Source organism: Lytechinus variegatus, chromosome 3 (assembly GCF_018143015.1).
Source record: "Lytechinus variegatus isolate NC3 chromosome 3, Lvar_3.0, whole genome shotgun sequence".
Taxonomy (NCBI): domain Eukaryota; kingdom Metazoa; phylum Echinodermata; class Echinoidea; order Temnopleuroida; family Toxopneustidae; genus Lytechinus; species Lytechinus variegatus.
This window is the reverse complement of record NC_054742.1, coordinates 70,478,263-70,504,027: the sequence shown is the minus strand read 5'-3', so window position 1 is coordinate 70,504,027 and position 25,765 is coordinate 70,478,263. Positions and strand designations below refer to the sequence as shown.

Genomic DNA, 25,765 nt, shown 5'->3' with positions numbered 1-25,765 from the left:
TCTTATGTCCACTTTTTATGAACTAGACCAATAAACTTACAGAGATATGATGGTTATTCAACAAAAAACCCCAACATGGGGTTCATTGACCTTACATGACCTTTGACCTTGATCATGTGACCTGAAACTCGCACAGGATGTTCAGTGATACTTGATTACTCTTATGTACAAGTTTCATGAATCAGATCCATAAACTTTCAAGTTATGATGATAATTCAACAGATACACCCAATTCGGCCAAAGTTCATTGACCTTTGACCTTGGTCATGTGACCTAAAACGTGCACAGGATGTTCAGTGATATTTGATTACTCTAATGTCCAAGTTTAATGAACTAGACCAATAAACTTTCAAAGTTATGATGGTAATTCAACAGATACCCCCGATTCGGCCAAAGTTCATTGACCCTAAATGACCTTTGACCTTAATCATGAGACCTGAAACTTGCACAAAATGTTCAGTGATGCTTGATTACTATTATGTCCAAGTTTCATGAATCAGATCCATAAACTTTCAAAGTTATGATGGGAATTCAACAGATATCCCCAATTCGGCCAAAGTTCATTGACCCTAAATGACCTTTGACCTTGGTCATGTGAAACTCATGCAGGATGTTCAGTGATACTTGATTAACCTTATGTCCAAGTTTCATGAACTAGGTCCATATATTTTCTAAGTTATGATGACATTTCAAAAACTTAACCTCAGGTTAAGATTTCGATGTTGATTCTTCCAACATGGTCTAAGTTCATTGACCCTAAATGACCTTTGACCTTGGTCATGTGACATGAAACTCTAATAGGATGTTCAGTAATACTTGATTAACCTTATGGCCAAGTTTTATTAACTAGGTCTATATACTTTCTAAGTTATGACATCATTTCAAAAATTTACCTCAGGTTAAGATTTGATGTTGACGCCGCCGCCGCCGCCGTCGGAAAAGCGGCGCCTATACTAGTCTCACTCTGCTTCGCAGGTGAGACAATAATGAAAAAGGGTATCTATTTTCAATAGGAAAGCTACGTGTTTAGGGTCAAATTTGCAAAGGTATAAAAAATCAAGACTAAAATGTCTTATAAAGGATGTACTTTTTGCCCCAAGAGTCAACACTACGTGTTTAGAGTACGATTTGCACGAGTGGGGCTGTACTTAACCCAATGATGTAGGTAAAGGTAAAACCGACATCCATGACATAACAATTGAAATATCGTTGTCCTTGTTTAGAGGTTCAATTCAGGAAATATTTGCCAATATTATCGTTTTGTTTCCAATACTTGTTAAGGGTAGGGTTTCACACGCCAATACTTGTTAAGGGGTGCATTTTCAGAGTATGGAAAATACGTGTTTAGGGTGCATTTTGAGACCCCATGGTCGCGCATGGTATCCACTCAATGGAATTCCATACATCATTTAATTGATAGTCTATATTGATATCAGTAATGTCCCACATTTCATGATAAAAAATTCTTAAAAATTGAAAAGTTCATCAAGATTTATACCTGGAATTTATTCAGATAATATACATCATAACTTTTAAAAAATGTCAACCCTCTTGATTTGAAATATAAAAACTAGCTTTAATGAAGGACACACATTGCTTTGTACTTTTTTTTTACTACCTAATTTTATATGGAAAAATGACACAAATTAAAATTTATACTGACTACCAACTTGTTTCTATTGTCCAAATGTAAAAGAGAAAATAATAGAATTGTAGAAATTATCATGTAAACATGCAATGACGTGAAAGAAGTGCAAGAATGAATACAGTGGTGAGGCACGTAACAAACCTGATAGCGTAGTGTGTTAGCATGCCTCACCACTGTATTCAGTGCAGGTGTGAATGCAGTTGGAAAACACTCCGTCCATCGGAAAGGACGCAAATGTTGGTCCCGTGTATAGAAGAGTCACAACCTATGCACGTTAAACCAATACACTATTCGTCAAAGAGTAGGGTGTTCACCCGGTGTCTTGCACCTGCCGGGCCCTGGTACTACAATACTGCGAGAATCTTCAGGATTGAAGGATGCAGTCAATGTAGCTTGAAGAAGAACTTGAAAGGTTTACCAAATGAAGGAGCAAAGAATATCTGTACCTGCCACAGAACACCGACTTGCCACATCAGACTGAGAAACAAAATCGTCATGACAACAGCGTACACGAGGATGTCCAGGACATTGAAAGCTTCCGCGGCATTCAGCAGCAATTTTGGATGACAGACCCCAGACAGGAACACGGTATGACTGAGCATCAGTAGACCAAGACTGCATAGGATACAAAATGTCCATGGCATGTCATGAGGAAAACAATGGTTTATAGCTCATGCACATGCCTTGCATAGACTGTGCAACTTTCTAACTTATGAAGAATCATAGAAAATTTTCTTCCATAAGTAAAGACAGACAGGTCTGTGTTTCATTTAATCTTTATCCACAGGATGGTAGGAGAAAACTATAAGAGCCATCCCTATTAACATTCATGGAATTGAACACACACACAAACAAAATATTAATCCATCAACATTTTAAGTACCCCAAAATGTGATTGAAAATAGGCAATTATCAAATAAAGCACTGAAATTTGAATAATTTGGAGGCAAATTAAAAACTCATTATCATGGAGATTTTTTTTTTTAAATAGATCATTCAAGTGTGGTGGGTAAGATTTAATGGTCAAAACATTAGAAATATAATCTACATCATAATTTGTGTTTTTTAGAATGGAATTACCTTGATTTCTAAGGATATATTCTGTATTGCTAGAATTTATCACAGGTAACAGTGCATCTTGTGACAAACTGACAATCTTAGGGTCTCTTTTACAGCATTTCAGAAGCAAAATAAGAGTAAACCTTCCTTTGATACTTACATAATCAACCAGACAGTGATCTTTGTTTCACTTTGCTTAGGTTTATCAGAAACGCCAAGTAATGTAGACAATACAGCCGCATCATCCTCATTCAAACATCTGCTTCTCATTGCAAGCGTATAACACTTAGGAAGTTTATGGTTATTCTGCCAAAAACAAGTGAAAGAAAATAAATTCTGTGTCAGATTTACATAGATCTATAATTTTTTGTACAAAGGCATGAAGTGCCAAGAATTGGTTGAAACTATTTTTTCTTATAAGTGGGGTCTGTGCAAATTTCTTTTTTCAAAGTATTTTTAGTAAAAATACAGACAAAATAGATCTGAAAAAAACATTGCAATGTACAGTGCGTCCCATAACAAAAACACACAAAAAAATTTATCATAACTTAAAAATAAATACAATAGACAAATGGCCTACCAATGTAAAATTCAAAATTTTCTATTTCATCTGATATTACTTAGATTATTCCTCATTCACACATGAGTGAGCAAAAACAATTTGAAGAAAGGGTACCAAAAACACAGGTACAGCCCGCAAAGTGACTTTATTCAAATTGTTCAAATTTTTTCAAATTGTTTTTGCTCACTCATGCGTGAATGAAAAATAAATAATTGTCTATTGTATTTGTGATTAAGCTATGATAAATCATCGATAAATCTCGTTTTCGTTTTTTGTGGGACGCACTGTATATCATGAATTAAGTTGACATTTAGAATTTAGAGAAACTTACTAAATATGTTAAAAATTCTCGCCTGCCTAAAGGAAATCCATGTGTGATTTTGGTAATCCCCATCTGTAAAGGAATGGAAATTAAAAAGCATTTTGAATGATAAGTACCATATATACTATTGGACAAGAGAACATTGTGAAGAAATTGTGAAGAATTGTGAAAAAGAAGAGATCAAAAAGTGTCCAGTGGAAATATTGTACAAATACTTAGTTGAACTTGAAATTCATAGCTATCTATACCTTTGATTTATTTCAGTATACTTTGCTGCATGGGCAGAGACACATATATCTACATTCATTTTGTATCACAGATGATAATCCGGGGGCCGTTTCATAAAGCTGTTCGTAAGATAAGAACGACTTTAAGAACGACTGGTGAACCTTTCTTATGCGCGTAACCATCGCCAATGTATATACAATTTACCACAAGAAAGGATCACCAGTCGTTCTTAAAGTCGCTCTTAACTTACGAACAGCTTTATGAAACACCCACCTGAAATGGCATTGCATCCACATGCATACAGTGCGTATAAAAAACGGGACAGTTTTGAAAAGTCTATCAAAATTTTATTTCAAATTATCATGTCTATATTTTTATGTTAATAGATGCTGTGATGTCTTATCTTTCAAATTCCATTAAAAAAAATGAGTTTCGTTCATGCTTGAGCGAACACAAAGCGTTTTTATCAAGGGTTCAAAAAAGGGCTTGCGCCAAATGGCATAAAATATGAAAATATTGATCATCATACTTCTTGCTAGTTTTTATTCAACTTGATCTCATTTGTTAGTTTCTGCATCAATTATGTTCATACTTGGTACATATGATCATTGGGTAATACTTCATGTGTATCCATGAAGATGATGGGGTCTAAGGGGTTAAAAGATTAGATTGCATATTTGAATTATTTCAAAATCAGGTGAGACTCATGGTTCGCAAACCACCTTGTTTCATTTAAATATGTTAACTTTAATCATTGAATATTATTTGATAAGTAAAAAAAAAAAATTTGGCCAACCTAAGAAAGGAGAATTCCATTAATATTGGGGAAAGCTTGTAATTTATTCATATTTTATTATGTGCAACAAAAGTTATGGTGCCTTTGAAAGACTTGAATCCTATTGTCAAGGGCAGATTGATGCCTTGAACAAGTTCAATTGTGTGCTCGACAGGACAATATTAATTCTAACAGAAGGATTCATGTCTTTCAAAGGCACCATAGCCTTTGTAGCACATAATAAAAATATTTGATTAAATAACAAACTCTCTAATTAATAATGCGAATCCCCTTGGGTTGACAATTTTTAAACCTTTTACCTTAGAAAAAGAAATCACTGCTGAAAGATACCATATTACGACAAGTGGAATGCCTCTGGCCGTCTCACCTGCATCACGCGGTTCAATATAGCAGCAGTTGAATTTGACTTTGAATACTACTCTAACTCGCACAAGATGTTCAGTGATACATGGTTACTCTTATGTCCACTTTTTATGAACTAGACCAATAAACTTACAGAGATATGATGGTTATTCAACAAAAACCCCAACATGGCCAAAGTTCATTGACCTTACATGACCTTTGACCTTGATCATGTGACCTGAAACTCGAACAGGATGTTCAGTGATACTTGATTACTCTTATGTACAAGTTTCATGAATCAGATCCATAAACTTTCAAAGTTATGATGGTAATTCAACAGATACACCCAATTCGGCCAGTTCATTGACCTTTGACCTTGGTCATGTGACCTGAAACGCGCACAGGATGTTCAGTGATACTTGATTACTCTAATGTCCAAGTTTAATGAACTAGACCAATAAACTTTCAAAGTTATGATGGTAATTCAACAGATACCCCCGATTCGGCCAAAGTTCATTGACCCTAAATGACCTTTGACCTTAATCATGAGACCTGAAACTTGCACAAAATTTTCAGTGATGCTTGATTACTATTATGTCCAAGTTTCATGAATCAGATCCATAAACTTTTAAAGTTATGATGGGAATTCAACAGATATCCCCAATTTGGCCAAAGTTCATTGACCCTAAATGACCTTTGACCTTGGTCATGTGACGTGAAACTCAGGCAGGATGTTCAGTGATACTTGATTAACCTTATGTCCAAGTTTCATGAACTAGGTCCATATATTTTCTAAGTTATGATGACATTTCAAAAACTTAACCTCAGGTTAAGATTTCGATGTTGATTCCTCCAACATGGTCTAAGTTCATTGACCCTTAATGACCTTTGACCTTGGTCATGTGACATGAAACTCTAATAGGATGTTCAGTAATACTTGATTAACCTTATGGCCAAGTTTTATTAACTAGGTCCATATACTTTCTAAGTTATGAGGTCATTTCAAAAACTTAACCTCAGGTTAAGATTTGATGTTGACGCCGCCGCCGCCGCCGCCGTCGGAAAAGCGGCGCCTATAGTCTCACTTTGCTTCGCAGGTGAGACAAAAACAACAGAACAATTCAAGTACATGAATAAATTTCAAAATGAATAGAATTTTAAAGTTGAGGCAAAGATAATGAAAAGATTAAAAGGAGGTTTGCTGATTAGATTCAGATTTATTTCCAACAGAACATAAAGAACAAGCAATAAGCAAGAAGTCTGACATGTCTGATAATCAATATTATATGTCATTTGGCGCAAGCCTTTTTTTAACCCGACAAAAATGTTTCATGTACGCTCAAGCATGAACGAAACTCATTCTTTTAAATGGCATTTAAAAGATGAGACATTAGAGCACATTTTAACATCAAAATATAGACATCATAATTTGAAACAAAATTTTGATAGATTTTTCAAAACTGTCCCGTTTTTTTTTAGATACGCACTGTATAGTTTAAAATTCATTTACAGTGTATTCACTCATTTCATTCATTCATTCATTCAGCCATTCATTCATTGTTTCAGGAATTACCTGGATGACTTTACAAGCATCATGAAGGTGCTCTGTCAGACCTCTTCTCTGTTTTCCTGGTGATATTTCACCCTCAACCCCAGCTGTTCTTTGGAAACACTGGAAACCATCATCTGGACAAGCTTCTTTTAAATACTGATAGAGAGGGGAACCCTGTACAAAAGAACACATTAATTTCACAAGTTATTTGTACATCCTGATTAGTATGCAAAGGAATTGATGACATCACCTAGTCACTAATTCTTTTGCTATTTATTATGATTCAATACCGCATTTCTTCTTCATATCAAAGTGAAACAAGATCAGGTGCCCCCCCCCCACCATGGCACTGCCATTGCTGAAACCTACTTTGTTTTCTTTCCTCCTTTTTTCTTCATCCCTTCTTCTATCCTTCCTTCATGCCCCATCCCATCTATCTTTCTTTTCAATCTTTCCTAGTTTTCTTTCTGTGTCCATTTATTTTCTTAATTCCTTCCTTCTTTATGTCATTCATTCTTTTTTCTATTTCTTTCCTTCTTTAAAAAAATCATTTCTTCATTCCTTTCTATCCATTAATTTTTATTTTCTTCTTTCTTTCTTCACTTTCTTTCTTTCTTTCTTTATTTCTTTCATTCCTTAATTCTTTCTTTCATCCCTTCCTTAATTCTTTCTTTCATTCCTTCCTTAATTCTTTCTTTCAATTTGTTCATTCTTCCTTTCTTTTTGTTCTTCTCCATTATTTTTCTTTCTTTTCTTTGTATTTCCTTCCCTCCTCCCTCTTTTTCTCATCTTTTTTTTCTGTTTCTTTCTTTAAAGAAAGATGGATTAGTCTTCTGACTGAAACAGAGGGTCTTGGCTTCATATCCCAGCCATGGCGTAATTTTCTTCAGCAAGAAATATGTCCATTTTGTGCTGCACTCAACACAGGTGAGGTGAATGGGTACCCGGCAGGATCAATTCCTTGAATGCAAGAGCACTGAAAGGCAGCTCGAGCTAAAGCCGGGGTAATAACAACATGCCTCGGAATAGAATATTTCTAGATAGCGCTATGAATGCCTATTTAGTATCCCGTAATTAGTAACCATCTGGAATAAAATTATTGGAAATGGTTTTTTGACTGTTTTGAGTATGTATGGGTGTCAACATTTACCAAAAAAAAGTTAGGAGGAATACGGGTTGGGGAAAGTGCTTTTTTTCAAGGTCAAAGGTCAATGACCTTTTCATATATACTGTATAATGGTATCTCTGAGATGGAAAGGCGCAGGTTGGTGATAATGGTGTCAAAATGCACAAATTCTTACCACAATATCTAATAAAATGAAATTAAGTACCCAGAATGCACATTAAACGAAAACTTTCAAGGTCAAAGCCTTTCAAAGGTCATTGACCTTTTTTACATTATATACCATATACGATATAATGGTATCTCTGAGATGAAAAGGCGCAGGTTGATGATCTTGGTGTCAAAATGCACGGATTCTTACAAGAAGATCAAATAAAATCAAATCAAGTACATACAATGCTCATTCACCAATGAAATTCAAGGTCAAAACCTTTCAAAGGTCAATGACCTTTTTAAAATTATATACCATATACGGTATAATGGTATCTCTGAGATGAAAAGGCGCAGGTTAGTGATCTTGGTGTCAAAATGCAGAGTTTCTTACAGGAAGATCAAATAAAATGAAGTTAAGTACCCAGAATGCATATTAATCCATAAAGTTCAAGGTCAAAGGTCAATGACCTTTTTACATAGGTTATATATCGTATAATGGTATCTCTGAGATAAAACGCTGCATGTTGGTGATTTTGGTGTCAAAAAGCAATTTTTGCAAGAAGATAAAAAGGCACAAAATAATATTAAAGAATTATCCTTCACCTTTGATATCCAATGTCAAAGGTCAAAAGTTAATAAATATTGATATATCCATTTATAATTCCCCCCCCAAAAAAAAAAAAAATTAATCCATTATATTCACATTTTTGTGAATAATAGAATGAAAGATAGCTATTTGTAATGAAAACTTGGATGTTTAATAATTTCACTTTGAAATAAGGATAAATAATGGCCATGAAAAATATATTTAGGGGTTAGAGGTCAATGAACTATGTCAAAAACTGCTGGAAATTTAAGTAAATAGATCAATAACTTGATTGTGGCATGTAGGTATATAGTGATTTTGATGGGAAAAAGACTCACCTGTGTGGAAAATGAACAGAAGTTTAATAGTTGATTCCTGGACCAATGATGATGTCAAAATACAAGTTCGAGGTGAAATTGAAATCAAATAGCACTCTTTGATATATACTGTAGTAATGCATTGCCAAAAGTGTAAAAAAAAATCATGTATGATATAATTTGAAATGGTGAAGTTGTCTAAAGTAGCAGCATTTAGATATGCATTTTATAAATCTAAATCAAGGTACTAATTTCTCTGTAGCAATATTTCACTAACCTCAAATGCTACAATCAATACTATATATACTATAACTTAATCTGTAAATGGAAAAGATAGGCATCATCCAACATGTCCAAGAACATTTTCATATAGCCAGGGACAATGATGAAGAATTGAAATAAGGCAATCATTAGAGCGGCAGGTTTTGTCATAGTAAATGAAGTTAAGTGTCTCAACTTCAGCAAAGAGTAATCAAACTCTTGGAAACCTGACATTTTCAGGACTTTGATCTGGCCCATTCAATGAAAGCCTAATGTTCTGTCAAGGGAAAATAACATACCAGGATCTATATTATTACTGATATGTTGCACAGCTTGATCCTCAAGAACTGGAAGTGGTGCTGTAGGAGTGTTGTTAGGTCAATGGATGTGTACTTGTAAGCTATTATCTCCTTTTGAATTTCATTACTATGCATGATAACAATCAGTTGTTCTGGACCAAATACATGATCCTTGTACAAACTGATACCTAGTAGAAATAGCATCATGGGTGACCTACGGCAGCTAGATAGCAGATTGCCATGCAGCATTAGCATCTCAAGAGATTCTGGCAGCTCGCAATGAGAGGTAATTAATAATAATACGGGAATTCATCTTTGTTAAAGTTGAGATACATGCCATTTACTATGACAAAAACTGCAGCTCTAATGATGGCCTTCATTTCATCTTCATCGTCATCCCTCTGCTGTTTGGAAATGCTCTCAGATGATGCAAGATGTGACATGAGATTTAGACCTATCCTATCCATTTTCAGAAGATTAAGCTAATGAGATGAATGGACTATTGCTTGGAGAGAAAAAGACACGACAACCTTAATTTAGATATTATGATGCATCAAATTTCAAATTGTATAATCCATTTCATTTTTTTTTTCATTGCTTTTGGAAATGCATCGCAGTATATGAAGAAGTGTTATTTGGTTATCACCTTTTTAAAACAATTTCCACTGATATTTTGGAAAGAGTTCATTGACCTCTGACCGCTAAATACATTCTCCATGACCTTACTTCAGACTGAAATTATGAAACCTCCATGTTTTCATTACAAATTAGCCATCTTTATTTACATTATCACAAATATGAACACATAGGATAAATGTTTTGTTATTTTATATTTCATACAGATTATACACACAGATATTATATGTACCATTGTTCTCTTCATCCATTTCTTTACACAATATTTAAAATAAAAGAGTTGCCAAAGCTGTTGTACATGTATAGCTTTACACACACATTTATATATATATATATATATATATATATTATTTCATCTGAACTTGGAATTCAAGTGTGAAACAATATTCTGCATACTGATTTTGTTGTTGCTTAATCTACTGGTACAAATCTTTGCATTTTGGCACCAAGATTACGAACCTGTGATGTTTTATCTCAGAGATACCATTATCATTATCTCATGTTAAAAAGGACATTGACCTTTGTCCTTGAATTTTAAAGGTGAATGTGTAAATTCTTGATGCTTAATTTTATTTTATTTAATCTTCCTGGAAGAATCTGTGTATTTTGACACCAAGAACACCAACCTTCGCCGTTTTATCTTAGAGATACCATTATATAATATGGTATATAATGTATAAAAGGTCATTGACCTTTGGCCTTAAATTTTATGGGTGAATGTGCATTCTGGGTACTTCATTTTATTTCATTTGGTCTTCTGGTCAGAATCTGTGCATTTTGACACCATGATCACCAACCTGTGCCTTTTCATCCCAGAGATACCATTATACAGTATGGTATATATAATGTAAAAAGGTCATTGACCTTTTAAAACCGTTGACCTTAAATTTCATTGGTGAATGTCAATTCTAAGTACTTGAATTCATTCTATTTTATCTTCTTGTAAGAATCTGTACATTTTGACACCATGATCGCCAGCCTGTACCTTATCATCTCAGAGATACCATTATGCAGTATGGTATATAATGTAAAAAAGGTCATTGACCTTTGAAAGGCTTTGACCTTGAATTTTATCGGTGAATGTGCATTCTGGGTACTTAATTTCATTTTATTTGATATTCTGGTAAGAATTTGTGCATTTTGACACCATTATCACCAACCTGCACCTTTCCATCTCAGAGATACCATTATGCAGTATATATGAAAAGGTCATTGACCTTTGACCTTGAAAAAAAGCACTTTCCCCAACCCGTATTCATCCTAACTTTTTTTTGGTAAATGTTGACACCCATACCTACTCAAATCAGTCAAAAAACCATTTCCAATAATTTTATTCCAGATTGGCTACTTTGGGGTCTAATTTAGGGATACTATATTATTATTATTATCATTAAGAATGCAGGGGAACTTTTTTCTATCCTTGTTTTTTCCATCCTGTTTTTTTCCTTCTTTTTCTTACTTTATTCATTTTCATTTCTTTTTCTAATCATTTTACTTTACTTCATTTGTTTTCCTTTCCTTTCTTCTCCTTTCATCTCATTTTTTTTCCATTTTTCTTTCTTTCTTTTCCTTTTTCATCCTTTCTTTTTTATTTCTTTCTTTCCTTCCTTTTTTTTTAAAATTTGTATTACTTAGATCTACTTAATATGAATTCTGAACGCAGTCCTTAGACTATGTATTCAGAGCAAATTCTTTCTACTCTTTTTAGGTTGGCCGGATCATGTCCTGGTGGGTCAGCACTTCACTGGTTCACATCTCCAAAAGCTGTGATCCGGACACTGGTCTGGCCTAGCCTGGAGGCGTCTGGGGAGTAAAAATCATCTACTTTATGTAGGCTTACTCCCTAACGCCTGGCTCGGCTACCTATGCCTGGGTGTAGAGGCCAGGATTACCCATGGTGAACCTAGACCTAAATCACCAATTTTAGTTATAGTTTTTCGCCCAAAGTTATGTACATGGGCGAGTTTTATGTTTACCCCCATTTAATTACATTTTTCTTACTTTTCATTTAATAAATAGTCGTAAAATTGAAAGAAGTTAAGAGCAAGAGCGTTCATTTACCCCCGTCCGTTTATTCCGCCATTTTGATTTCTTTGTTATGATACCTAGATACACACGCGGTAACACGCGTGCAGAGCTGCAACTTAGATTTTAAAAATACTTGCATTTGTCAATAAAAATCACGATTCCTAAAATATTTGTTTCGGTTGATAAATATCATAAAATGATTTTATATGATATTATCGATGAAAAAAAAATATTTTGCGATTCCTGATATCCATCGGCAGATGCAAGTATTTTTTTAATCCAAGTTGGCAGTTTGTGCTCTTAACTTCTTTCAATTTTACGACTATTTATTTAATGAAAAGTAAGAAAAATGTAATTAAATGGGGGTAAACATAAAACTTGCCCATGTACATAACTTTGGGCGAAAAACTATAACTAAAATTGGTGATTTAGGTCTAGGTTCACCATGGGTAATCCTGGCCTCTACACACCAGGCATAGGTAGCCGAGCCAGGCGTTAGGGAGTAAGCCTACGTAAAGTAGATGATTTTTACTCCCCAGACGCATCCAGGCTAGTCTGGCCTGGGTGCATACTAATCATGCTAATTGTCAAGATTTATGCAGATGACACAAAACTATTTCGTGAAATCAAGCAAAGGAGTGACTGTGACCGACTTCAGGATGATCTAGATAAGCTGGTGGAGTGGTCAGAGAAATGGCAACTAAACTTCAATGCATCTAAGTGTAAGTCTCTTCACATAGGAAAGCAGAGCGTACACTTTCAGTACCAGATTGATGACACTGTGCTTGAAAAAGTCAGCGAAGAGAGAGACCTAGGAGTTATCATTGACTCTGACTTGAAGTTCCACTCCCATGTTGCAAGTGCCATACTGAAAGCCAACCGTGTACTTGCTCTGATCAGGCGTACTTTCATTATAGAGATAAAGATACCATTGTTAAATTGTACAAAGCATTGGTGAGACCTATTCTTGAGTATGGAAATGCTATTTGGCACCCAAGGTATGTCTGTGACCTTAAAGCCATTGAAAAAGTTCAGCGACGTGCGACCAAGTTGGTGCCATCATTGAAAGATCAAGAATACAGTAGAAGGCTTCGTTCCTTGAAGTTACCTTCCATTCAGTACAGAATGCGAAGAGGGGATATGATACAGACGTACAAGATCATCAATGGCATTGATGATTTGAACAAGGACATGTTCTTCACATCTGCATCAACTCAGACGACACGTGGACATCTATGCAAATTGTATGTGAGGAGAAGCAGACTGGATGTTAGAAAAAATACTTTCAGTGCCAGAGTTGTAAATGACTGGAACTCCTTGCCGGCAGAGATAGTTACTGCATCAACGTTGAACAGATTCAAGTCACAGTTAGACAAGTTTTGGTCTGCAGTGCAATATGCTCACCTAGTCTTACGAGGACGCAATGATGATGATTTTTTTAGATATGTCTTACATTTCTTCATCATTGACGTCTTGACACTCTCTCCATAGTGCCTTCAGCGAACGACCAAAACAAAGATGGATTTCCCCCCAAATCCATCTTTTTAAACCGAAATGACTAGAATTTTGTTAATTTTATTAATTCTTACACCTTCCTACGCCTAATGCGTAGGAAGGTTTTAAATATTACTTTAAAAAATGTAAAAAAATGAAGATTTCTTACCTAACTGATGCCGCGTAGACCTCTCGTTCCACATGTAAACAACGGAAATACAATAGCGTCGACCCTTGAACCGCTTATGTATGACGTACTTCCGGAAAGCAATGCCGTCTTAACGAACAATTTAGAGATAAAAAATCTTATTTAACAAATATTTAAATTATTTCGTGATCATAAATAATTTATATATATTGATATGAATTATTTATGATCACGAAATAAATTTTAATATTTGTTAAATAAGATTTTTTATCTCTAAATTGTTCGTTAAGACGGCATTGCTTTCCGGAAGTACGTCATACATAAGCGGTTCAAGGGTCGACGCTATTGTATTTCCGTTGTTTACATGTGGAACGAGAGGTCTACTCGGCATCAGTTAGGTAAGAAATCTTCATTTTTTTACATTTTTTAAAGTAATATTTAAAACCTTCCTACGCATTAGGCGTAGGAAGGTGTAAGAATTAATAAAATTAACAAAATTCTAGTCATTTCGGTTTAAAAAGATGGATTTTGGGGGGAAATCCATCTTTGTTTTGGTCGTTCGCTGAAGGCACTATGGAGAGAGTGTCAAGACGTCAATGATGAAGAAATGTAAGACATATCTAAAAAAATCATCATCATTGCGTCCTCAAGACTAATGCTCACCCATGGGAATAGTAACTCTGGCACAGCACACAGGCACACATTATTTTAATAGTTAGATGGAGATAGCAACAGTGATAGACCTGGAAACACGACTGCATAATTAATTGCATTTTTCCAGTAGATCCGGTAATAAGGTAAATAATCTCCCTTCCTCTCTTTTTTTCTTTCATTTTTTTGTGATGAAAGTGGATTCATTATTGATATTGATTCATATTGATTCATATGGTATAGACAGATTACAGAGATGAAAGTCGATTTAAGTGCAAACTATTGTATTTTATTAATGTATCATTATTGTATCGACGGTTTTTACACCCAGCGATTCTTGACCGCATCCAGGGCCCGAGCTTCCCCGCTCCGGCGGCGGAAGCCAGCGCAGCAGAGCGGAGCTCCCCGAGCCGAGCCCGATATCAGATTCTCTTGCGGACATTTTTCATATCATTTCTTGGTTTCCGTATTATATTGAAGGAAAATAAATATTGCATCCTCACCTTAAGGACTATCTCTTCATCATCTGTATCCATTTCCAGCAACAGAAATTAAAAATATCTCGTGTCTTTTTGCCTTCTTTTTGGAACTTTGGGCTTTAGTCTACTGGAACCGCTTGGCTTGGCAGCAGCTGTGCGAGTAATGTGTATGGTATGCCGATTTAGTATTGTTATAGTTTCGGACAATTTTCCACATTATTATCCCATTCTCAGCGCTATTTCATCCGTTATTTGGGGATGATAATCTACTGATTATATTTATATATACAGTATATGAAAAAAAATTGTCAATTCATTTCGTTTGCATTATAAAAAATAATTACATATTAAAATGTTCACTGAACTGCAAAGTAATAGAGTTCCATACTCCCAATTAGGGGGAGGGGGGTCGAGCATGAAGAACAGGTGATGTAGGAAGATGACGGAGATGATACACTGTAAAAACTGTGGTGTTAAAACTGACACCAATTGGTGTTAATAGAGGACCACACCCTGAGGTGTTAAAATTACACCCTAAAGATTGAACATAACACCAAAGAGTGTAAATGTAACAACCAAAGGTGTTGTAATCACCTTCAAAATTCTTTTACTAATACATCATTCAATTTATTCTCTCTTCCCCACATATCTCAGCAGCTCTATCTCAAAATATCAGCCTTCACGTAGTCTTCGCTCATCATCTGATGCCCTATTGCTCCAGACACCCAGAACAAAACACAAATGGGGGGACCATGCATTCTCTGTTATAGGACCAAAGCTATGGAATCAACTGCCTATCCAATTACGTCAAATTTCATCTACAGAAACATTCAAGTCCCAGCTAAAAACTTATTTAATCTCCCATTAACAGTTTAGTATTGTGTTTTTTTCAGGAAAATTGAAATTCTATTCTTGTTTGTTTTCTATTACTGTTGTGTTTTCTGTTTATTTTCCTTGAAGCGCCATGAGCACCGAAAGGTGGACCTGTGCGCTATATAAGTAGCCACCATTATTATTATTATTAATAACACCTGTAGGTGTAAACTAACACCACCAATTTAACACCGGTGTAAAATAACTGGTGTGGTCCTATGTACACCGGTTAACACCACAGTTTTTGCTGTGTAGGAGGAAGAGAAGGGAGGGGGAGGAGGAGCCAGGATCAAGTGGAAAAGTGAGAGGAGCTAACAGGAATAACAGGAGCAGAAAGAAACCATTTTTATTATTTTTCGTCTCTCTCTTTCTAAATTATTTGTCTCCTTCTTTTTCTCATCTCAACATTTCTCTCCCTTTTTTTCTTGTCTTTCTCTCCGATCTGTTGGTCAATTTTCTATCCCCATTTGTCTTGCAGCTTGTTGGCAAATTCCCGTCTGTTACGAGAAACGAAAAATATTTTTTGTGTGTAGGAACAAACGTTTTCCCATTCAATGTGTTACGAAATTTCCTCTTTGAATTACCTCCCCTCGTAGAAGCATATTAATTTGTTAGCACCCATACCCTAATAACGCTTAATTTGTAGTCTCACGCAGTATCAAAATTGTGATCCCTTTTAAAGTCTTCCTAGTATGTCTTAGATTTTTTTTTACATTTAATATGTCACACTCTCGTTTGTACTTTGATTTTGGTTTTCTAATAATTTGCCATACAGGTATTTCAATCAACTGAAATTCTATTACACCTTCATATAATTAGTTAATTACCATTCCCCTTTTCGTGTAAAGCTCTCAACTTAGTTCAAGCCACATCGGACCAATGCTTTGAATGTGCGTTTCATTTATGATTGATTATTTGATTTTCTAATACTTTGCCATACTTTTCCATTCTTCATATTGTTTTTTTTCTGTTACACATAAATTTATTTACTTTTCTTTACATGGTAGCTTAAATTCAGTTGATATCTATAGAAGAAGTCGTTTCCTTGAATATACTTTGGGTATAAATCTTGATTGTTTGTTTTTTAAATCATTATTTGTTATATACACTGTACTTTGCTTCTTCTTTTTTTTGTTAAACCCGCACATAACCGTGACAAATGTCATATACAACAATTCATTTCAGACTCTCAAAATTCAATAAATTGACCTACCATCTCTGTCTCTAATTTGATAAATGACTAATTCCTGATTCGACCCAATCTGATTTTTTTCTTAAAGTATTAATTTGATAACCTTGTTTTTTTTCCATTCATATTACGATGAAGGTTAATTTACATGTTTGAATTTATTGCTATTTTGTGTTATTCCATGTAGACACCAGCCAATGTGGAGAACCTCTCGACAGAATTCTTAATTCTTATAGGTGATCCCCAGGCATTGGCCGGTGCTCAATTTTACAATCCTTTTGTAATGTTTCTATTGCTGTCATGTTTTCTTGCCTGGAAATGAAAAAAAAATACACCGCCAGTCTCTCCCTCTCTCTCTTATCCGCCTCATTCCATCACCCATGCATAGTCCCATTCCCTTCTCTTTGTCGGTAATATGAACTCCACAGGAAGTCTTTCATAATACTGTCTGACTGTAGTGTATTCTAACTTTTCATTTTTCCAAAAAAAGAGATCTTTCGATCATTACTCCAGATGAAAAAATAACGAGCCGAGCTGTTTTTTTTTTTTTATTATATACCAGCCAAGCCCCTGAAAAGGAGAAATTCAAGGGTTCCATAAAAGAAATTTAGGGGTTTTGAAAATGGGGTGGGTTAGGGGGTCGGGGCGGTCAAGCAAAGAAAATCACACACAGAATGAGAAAGGCATTCAACGTTTTTTGCACAAGTTTATTGCTGAAAAATTGGATGTCGGCTTAAATCCCCCTCGTTCAAAGCGCCTGGCCAGGGGCCCCGCTACCAATACAGGTTTTTCAGGTCAAATGTCCACTGATTGGAACCAATCGTCCATATAGTACAGTAGTTCAATGATGTCCGCATATATGCTTTACTGGATGAATATATAGCAATAGACCACATCCTCTGAATGCCCGAAAACCCTATAAAGAATTCCCCACGTATTTCATACCCAGTAACAAATTATATCAATAATAAAAAAAAGAGTAACACATAGGCAGAAAGACATGAGCATATATCACCAAATTACTTTCCCCTCTTAACTTACTTTTTTTCTCCGGACGCACCGGGTTAGCTATATAACCACCTAAATCCTCTTCCCACCAAAAATTAGGATATAACTGTCGCCTTTTATACAAGCCTAATTTCGTTATAGATATCAATATCTTTTCTTAGACCTGGGAATTTGTTTTGCACTTGAAGCATAGAAAAGAACACTTTTTGTATTGCTGGCATCGAGGGGTATTCTTTCACTACTAGTTGGTACACATTTTGTGGGATGCAATTGCATTTCATTTTATTTCAAATAAACATTTATTTTCCTCCATTTTACAAAATTTCTTCATGTTTGTTAACAAGAATTCATATGAAATCAATTTCCATACATAATATAAATATATACAACTTATGTGCAGAGGAGTCCCTACATGCTCGTGGCGGGATACGCCTGTGGATGGTTATGTTTTGTTTTACCGTGGACTGATTTCCCGGGGGGGGGGGGGCACTTCCATTCACGAATGGATACCATGCGCGACCATGGGGTCTCGAAAAGCACCCTAAACACGTAATTTCCACATTCTGAAAATGCACCCCTTAACAAGTATTGGGGTGTCAAACCCTACCCTTAACAAGTATTGGAAACAAAACGATAATCTTGGCAAATATTCCCTGAAATGAACCCTAACCAAGTACAGGAATGTTTTATTGTTACGGGTCCTTCGGTCGTCGGCTTTACCTTATTTGGTTAAGTACGACCCCACTTCTACACCTCACGCAAATCGGACTCAGTGTTGGGCCAAAAAGGACATCCTTTATAAAACATTTGAATTTTGTTTCATCATCCCCGCTAATTCGACCCTATATAAGCACGTAATTGTCCTAGCGAAATCGATACCCTTTTTTCATTATTTTTGTGTTTTTGACACCCTTATCACGTTACGTACGTAACGTGCCCTATCGTGAAAAAGACATCCTTTTTACGCGTTTTTTTGGTCGCGCATGGTATCCACTCGTCAATGTAAGTGGCCCCCCGGACTGATTTATAGGCAAAAATTCAAATACATCACCTGCATGTGCAGATCCCCATACCATTTACTGATCTTTGAGAGAGGGTGAAGTGACTCCTAGTAGTGCAAAGGACAGTTTCAGTTTGCGCCAGCTTATATAGGCCTATATACACAGTCGGCAAAGTCTCTTACTCCCCTTTTCATTTTTCTCCCCTTCACTTTTCTCGCCTGTTTCCATTTTCACTCCTTTTATTTTCTACTTATTTCTATTTTATTGGTCGGCCCACTCCCGGCATCCGCCCTTGAATAGGTTTCGGTATAAACATATGGCAGAGAAAAAAAATGCAGTGGCAAAATTAAAAAATAGCGTGGCAGATACAGAGGCGTAATGGCAGAGGTAAAAAAAAAAACCACAGAGGTAAAAATAATAAATAAAAACAAAATTAGTAGGCCTAGTAAAAAATATATTCAATACTAACAACAACAGCAACAACAAAAAAGGGGGAACCCTACAATCGTTCTTATGATGAATATAGAAAATTTCCACTTACCCCCCCCCCCCAAATAAAAATCATGCAGCAGAGTATCGGAACAACATAATCATACTGCACTGTCTCTGTGCACTGTGTATTACAGAAAATTGGTAGGGGCCTATATGTAACCCATCGAGAGTATACATCTCTATGAGTATGATGTAACCTTACAGATTTATTGCAATAAAACTGTAATTACCCCTTTTTAAAACAGACCTGTTTTGTAAAATCATATAGAAAAATTGCGAAAAATCTTTCCCGTTTTAACAATTAGGATGATTTTACTATTTTTTCTGTAAAATCTGTTTTTAAATTTTTCTTCTGTAAAATCTTATATTTTTTCTAACAGTGTATAGGTCAAGCTCCACCCCATGCAAAGAAAAAGTTGATTTGAATCAATCAAGCAAGCACAACTTTGAAAATATCAAATCGGATGTGAAATATAAAAGTTGTGATCATTTGAAGATTTGCTTATAAAGCAGTTTTATACACAAAAGTCACAATTCAGTGATATGAAAATGAGAGATTCGATTATATCATAATAAACTACAAAATAAATAGATTTATTTTTTCCATCGATACAAAATTTCATAATCAGGCCCCACATTTGCAATACCAACCAGGATCTTTAAATGTCATAACTTTCTTATTTTGTATTCGATTTTGATGAAAATTTTCAGTGTTATGGTTAGACAACTTCTTGCCGGGGTGTAGCCCTTGATATTACAGCCGGGTATTACAGGTCTACACCGAGAAAAAAAGTTAGGGCTGTTCAACAAAGACTATCTATTCAATAAGAAACCGGTATCCGCTACGACGTACGTAGGTGTGACTCGACATACCCGGGTACACGGTTCACAGTTTGCGATCCGATAACCGTGGACAACAAGCGTGGGTGTGCAGGTGAGATCGAGCGTTTACTAATAAATGTTTGAGTTCATTTTTGAGAAATTTATTTTCATTGATATCAAATTTTGAAGTGCATAAACTGTAGAGGTTATATGGATGTGATCATGGACATGATTCAAATTAATATTACAATAGTTGGTACAAATTAACAGTGAAGAAAACGGTATCAGACCCGTCATTGAATAAGATCATGTGCCCACATGTAGAATTTCGTGTTAGCTAAATTTGAATTCGGGTAGTAGATTGGCTTTACAATTCAACATGTTTTATCTGAAAATGTATAATAAATACTTATCAATTCTTGCTTGCCGGATGATCCAGTACTTTGTGATGCATCTGGTATACATACATTTGTATTTGTCTCTTGCCATGCTTGCCTGGCCCTTGCAACAACAACAAAGTCAAAGATGCAAATATAGCCTCACTCACACAACATGCGAGGTTAGTAATACTAACCTCGCACAACGCATGTGGTTTCATAGTGGACTTTGACGTTTTCATTCATCACACGAATGTGAGGGAATGAAAAACGCCAAACGTTTCAGTATTTCTCCACTATCGTATTATTATTTTAATAATTAAATTTGTCTTAAAAATGATTTGGAAATTGTTTATAAAAGTGTTTTTATCGCTTACCTCCGAGTCTCAACCAGGATACTTTGTTCGATCCGTCCTTAATACTGTGGTAGAAAGTATGCAAACAACAAGCGAAAAGCAATTTTTCGTATCGAACATTCTCAATTCAAGTCGTCAGCGCATAATAGGAAATTGTACCAAAAATCAACAGGTTGCATCTCATGTATATACTTATTGGTAAAGTACGCCATCTTTTGACAAGATGATGATGAAAGTGGATTGAACGAGCAAGAAAATAATGCTGGTCGCCTAGAATGCAGCTAGCTTGCAAGACCGTAAACAAAGGTACGGTAGGCACTTAAGAACCAAGTTTGAAAGGACACTCGTAAAATTACGTCACTGTCGCGATGAATATTCATTAGATCGTGGTCGTGTGTGTTCAATACAAACTCTCTGCATGCATGCACTCAGTGTGTATTGAACACGCACGACCACGATCTAATGAATATTCATCGGCGAGAGTGACATAATTTTACGAGTATCCTTTCAAACTTGGTTCTTAAGTGCCTACCGGCTTGGTGAATAATATCGCGCGCCCTCTTGAGACAAAATTGATATCCACGCTGAGCAGGAGTTATTTACGTGAAGATCACAAAAAATGCTCTTATTTTGTTAAAAAAAAACAGCAAAGAGTATTCAACGAACGATCCATATGGTTCGGTAAGTGTTATAGAACAAGTATAATTCATAGCTATGATGTAAAGTCATAGTTATTTTAGTAAAAATGGTGTGAAAGATTCGCGTGCACCAGGTGCATATGAATCCTTCACACACGAGACATTTGAAACCATGAGTGATATAGCCTAGGCTTTTATAGTATACTATAGAACATATTGCAATACAATTTTGGAATTGATCGATGTCACGCTAATTTTGCATATTTGCACAAATTGCATATTCATGATGACATGCATAGGTCTACATCTTTTCCATCAAGATGATAATGATGATGACATTGATAATGAATAATGATAAATAATAATCATGTATAATGATATTAAATAATAATAATGTTAAGCCTAACGTTAGATTTCTCAAAAGATGATGCAAAGCTTTTATCCAATAACTAGACTAGTTGTATCTGAATCCTGATGTATTCTTGTATTTTATCAATATTTTCAGATTGATTCTAGTCTGATCACTCTGATGTCTGATTAAAGAGGAATGCTGCACCATTAGTTGAGAGGACTAGATCCGTAATAGAGCTTGACCAATTTCAAGAAGCGTTGAACAGGAGTTGTTGCACTTGCAGTCATGGACTCGCACAATGAGATGTACCCTCAGCGGTTTGCCATGCATCGTAACAATGTACTAAAGTGGGATTACAAGGTATGTACTAGTCTATGATACTTTTCAATTCATAGCTCTATGTAGACTAGAAGGTGATATGGTGAACCAAAGCCAAATTCCATTTAATTTTTGGCATTGCTTTGAAGTGTGACAATTTTCACTGTGCAATGGCAAATATTGACTGCTCGGTTCAAGTATTCATCTCGCCAAAGTATCTTGGAGCTCAGTGGCAGTGACAATCACATTATATGACTACCCTGTGGCTGTATCATTCATAACTATTAAATTTCCTTTTTGATCTCCTGTTTGGATTTTCTTGTTATATTTGAAAAAAAAATCACATTTTGAAACTACCTGAATATACCTGATCATTATTGGTTGTATTCTCATCTTGTTTAAAGGTGTTGTGTGTAAGATGTCAAATATTTAAATACAACTATTCAAATCTACAGGGCCCGGAATATAACTTACATTTGCAGCATGTCCCAGACAAATGTCCCTATAATAGACCATGTAAAGATTTACAAATTCCAATTTTATAGAAATAAAGTTTATATATCCTTGAATCCTTGCAACTATTTTAACTGCATTTTACTTCTATTTCTTTTTTGACTAATTCCACAGCTGAATCTGGTAGGAAGGAAGGATCCTGATCCCAAAATTCACAACTGTGAGAAATGTAGCTTTCCTATCATGTCATATGGGAGAATGGTAAGTTCTTTTATATTTCAGAAGCAGGATACTTAATGATTTCATACCAAGTATGGTGCATGGATGTACCATCTTGAGAAAAGTGAAACCGTGATTAGGGTAATTCCAGCATTACAAACATTACATTGTTTGGCTCACCAGGGGCTTGTTTCACTAAAGGTTTTTTTTTTTATTCATTACTGATTTGTGGTAAACCCAGACAGGTTACCCTCAAGTTTTTATCATTATGAATAAGTTTCTTCTTGTCATCGATGTTATCTCCTATCAATATATATCTCAATCCATTTGAATATGTGATAGCAAAATGAGTTACTTGTTGTTATGACCATGAACGTCTTACTATTTTGAATGAAGCTGTGAGCAACAAATTTCTCTGTCTTCTCTCCTAGATTCCATGCAAACATGTGTTTTGCTTTGACTGTGCCAAGGCTACAGACAAAAGTTGTTTAAGGTGAGTACTTAGTCAATTGATCCTAGATGCATCTGATGCATTTGCATAAATGATGTCATACTGTCAATTTTGTGGGCAAAGTATGGTAGACTGTTTTGCTATCTCTGTCCAAATCAGTTTATACTTATGCATAAGCTGAATTATTTTGTGAATCCTTTTCGTTTTAATTAGAAGTTACATGGCCCAGCATTAAGCATGGATTACTTGTCACTGCTTTGAGATCAAATTCTGCCCACTCCTCACATGAATTGTTTATTTTGTGTCATGCCTACAGTGTAACAGCCCAGAAATATAAGTTTATCTCTTTTCATTGAAACCACAGATGTGAAGATCCTGTACAGCGAATAGAGCAGTCTCCTCTGGGTAGCATATATCTCTGTGCTTATGGAGCGCCTAAGCATTGTCATACCGGATGCCGCAGAACTTACCTGTCACAAAGAGATCTCTTGGCCCACATCCACCATCGTCATTTGCCAAAACCTATGACTCAGGTAGCATCATCAACTGCTTCAGCTGTAAAGGATCAAAGTCACAGTACAATGTCCAGAGTGACGGATCCAAGAACCGAATCCAAGGGTGACCCTCGAAGTCATCAGCCGTATGTTTCCTCCCACTCGGAACTATACCCTGGTCCAACTCCTGCACAGGCTTCCCACATCATGCCAGAGCAAATGCCGTATGAACCACGTCCATCAGAGCCAACAAGTAGCCAAAGTGGACCCGAGGATTACCACGTCAGCGTGCCAGTGCGGAAGTCCAACCTCATCACTGTCCCGCTGCATGACAGTAGCAAAGACTACCAGCAGTCCTCTCAGGTCCATGGTGCAGTTTCATCCTACCCATCACAAGCTCCTATAGTCCCTGTCCAGCAGCAGCAGCATCAAGGCCCACCCCCACCTCCTCCACCGCAACATGTGGCCTACCCTCCGCATCTGCCTCCATCTACTGCTGTCCCTCACGTGCCCATCTCTCATCCACCCCCTGTGTCTGGTTCGTACACGGGGCCACCAATCAGCGGACACCAAGTGATGCACATCATGCATCCCCAGCAAGCTCCAGTATACAGTCAGGGAGGCGTCCCACCACCCCCAATGAACCCCCACTATGACAGTACCCCGCGACCTTCTTTCCAATCAAACACTCCCATCCCGGTGGGCAATGCACCATTCCCAGCCCCTGGGGTACCAATACCCAGGCCGGGTTGGCCAGTCGGTCCTCCCCCTACTTCTAGTATGCCCCCTCCCCCGCAAACAAACATGCCACCCCCACCACCCCCTTCTCAAGTACCAACCATGGTGAATCAGGTACCCTCCATGCCACCTCCACAAGCTCCGCCAGGTGCTCGGCCTGAAATGGGACCGCCGCCGCCTCCTATGGGACCCCCCATGACCGAAGCACCTCGTTATCATGGCCAGTACTTCTCATGAGTCAACAATGATGCAAAAGACACAATACAACTAATTTGTGAAATATGTGTTATTATAGCTGTGTAAATATAATTATGTAGTTTGGATAACTACCTGTCAGCTTTGGAAAGCTTGACTCTAAAGTCCTTGTTTCATATTCAGAATAAGTTCTGAATGGAATGACAATGTCTGCAATGAATCTTGATTTTATTTGTGGGTGAAGTGATAGATTTGGTTAAAGATTACCCATTTAAATTAAACTTTATCTACTGAATAATCTTTTATATGCAGTTAAGAATACAAGTATTGTGGGAACAAAAGATCATGCACTGTACACCTTACGACCTGACTGGTCTGCGACTGGGTAAGGGGAGATGTGACGTCACAGCTCTTGTCAGCTTGAACGTCGCAGACCGGTCAGAGACAAGTCGCAAGGAAAATCGGAAGGATTTGACATGTCGAATCCTTATGACTGGATCGCAAGCTCAATCCAACCTCCAGCTAATCAGACAGCAGAGTTGCATAACGCGTATTATGATAAACAACGCGCATATGCAGTAGTAAGCAATTTCTTAGATGCTATGCCAAAAAGCAAAAAGCGCATGCGTGAGTCGCAGATCGGATCGTAAGGTGTGCGGTGTCGAGGCTTATGACTGCCTTGCGATTCATCTCCCCTCACTCAGTCGCAAGCCAGTCGCCGACCAGTCGGGTGGTAAGGTGTGCGGTGGCCTTTACATGTATCTTATAATGAAAGGTTACATTAAATCAATCTTTGATAAGCTATCCCAATAATTGTCCATGTGTAAGACATGCAATGTCTACAATACTCCCTCAAGATCTCCATCTTATTTTCTTTGTTATGGTTATGTTATTCTCACAACACACAATGTTTGTAATTTTTATAAGTTTGTTTAAAACAAATTGAATTGTATTTTGGTCCTTAAACATTTTTATATGTATGTGTAGTGTGCAAATAGTGAGGAATTGGAACATCATGGAGATATTGATAGTTTGTAAAGTTTTCAAACTTGCATTATTCCTTAAGAAAACATTGTATCTCAAGCTATGTTATGATGAGAGTTAT

At 36.3% G+C, this 25,765-nt stretch overlaps 2 protein-coding genes across 2 annotated transcripts in view; one reads left to right on the top strand and one right to left on the bottom strand.

Moving 5' to 3' along the window:
- Positions 1-14,820, bottom strand: part of LOC121411834 — a 29,220-nt gene extending 14,400 nt beyond the window's left edge. Inside the window, exons 1-5 of the mRNA XM_041604706.1 lie at positions 14,709-14,820; positions 6,531-6,683; positions 3,601-3,663; positions 2,868-3,013; positions 2,095-2,263 (exon numbers count right to left, since the gene is read on the bottom strand). Coding sequence (XP_041460640.1) covers positions 2,095-2,263; positions 2,868-3,013; positions 3,601-3,663; positions 6,531-6,683; positions 14,709-14,741 — 564 coding nt within the window. The 5' untranslated portion in view covers positions 14,742-14,820. The remainder of the gene's footprint in view (positions 1-2,094; positions 2,264-2,867; positions 3,014-3,600; positions 3,664-6,530; positions 6,684-14,708) is intronic.
- A 5,328-nt stretch (positions 14,821-20,148) lies between these two features.
- Positions 20,149-25,084, top strand: LOC121411833 (E3 ubiquitin-protein ligase Hakai-like). The gene is made up of 5 exons (XM_041604705.1): positions 20,149-20,181; positions 21,946-22,152; positions 22,738-22,824; positions 23,214-23,275; positions 23,598-25,084. Exons 2-5 carry the CDS (start codon positions 22,078-22,080, stop codon positions 24,700-24,702), a joined length of 1,329 nt encoding a protein of 442 aa, XP_041460639.1. The 5' UTR covers positions 20,149-20,181; positions 21,946-22,077; the 3' UTR covers positions 24,703-25,084.
- Positions 25,085-25,765: the final 681 nt, after the last annotated feature.

What these genes read in the sequence shown, in the direction of transcription:
- LOC121411833 (XM_041604705.1), top strand. Translation starts at nt 22,078, where the DNA reads ATGGACTCGCACAATGAGATGTACCCTCAGCGGTTTGCCATGCATCGT. An exon ending in TACTAAAGTGGGATTACAAG is followed by an intron (nt 22,153 to 22,737) that starts GTATGTACTAGT and finishes CTAATTCCACAG; the next exon opens with CTGAATCTGGTAGGAAGGAA. An exon ending in ACAGACAAAAGTTGTTTAAG is followed by an intron (nt 23,276 to 23,597) that starts GTGAGTACTTAG and finishes TTGAAACCACAG; the next exon opens with ATGTGAAGATCCTGTACAGC.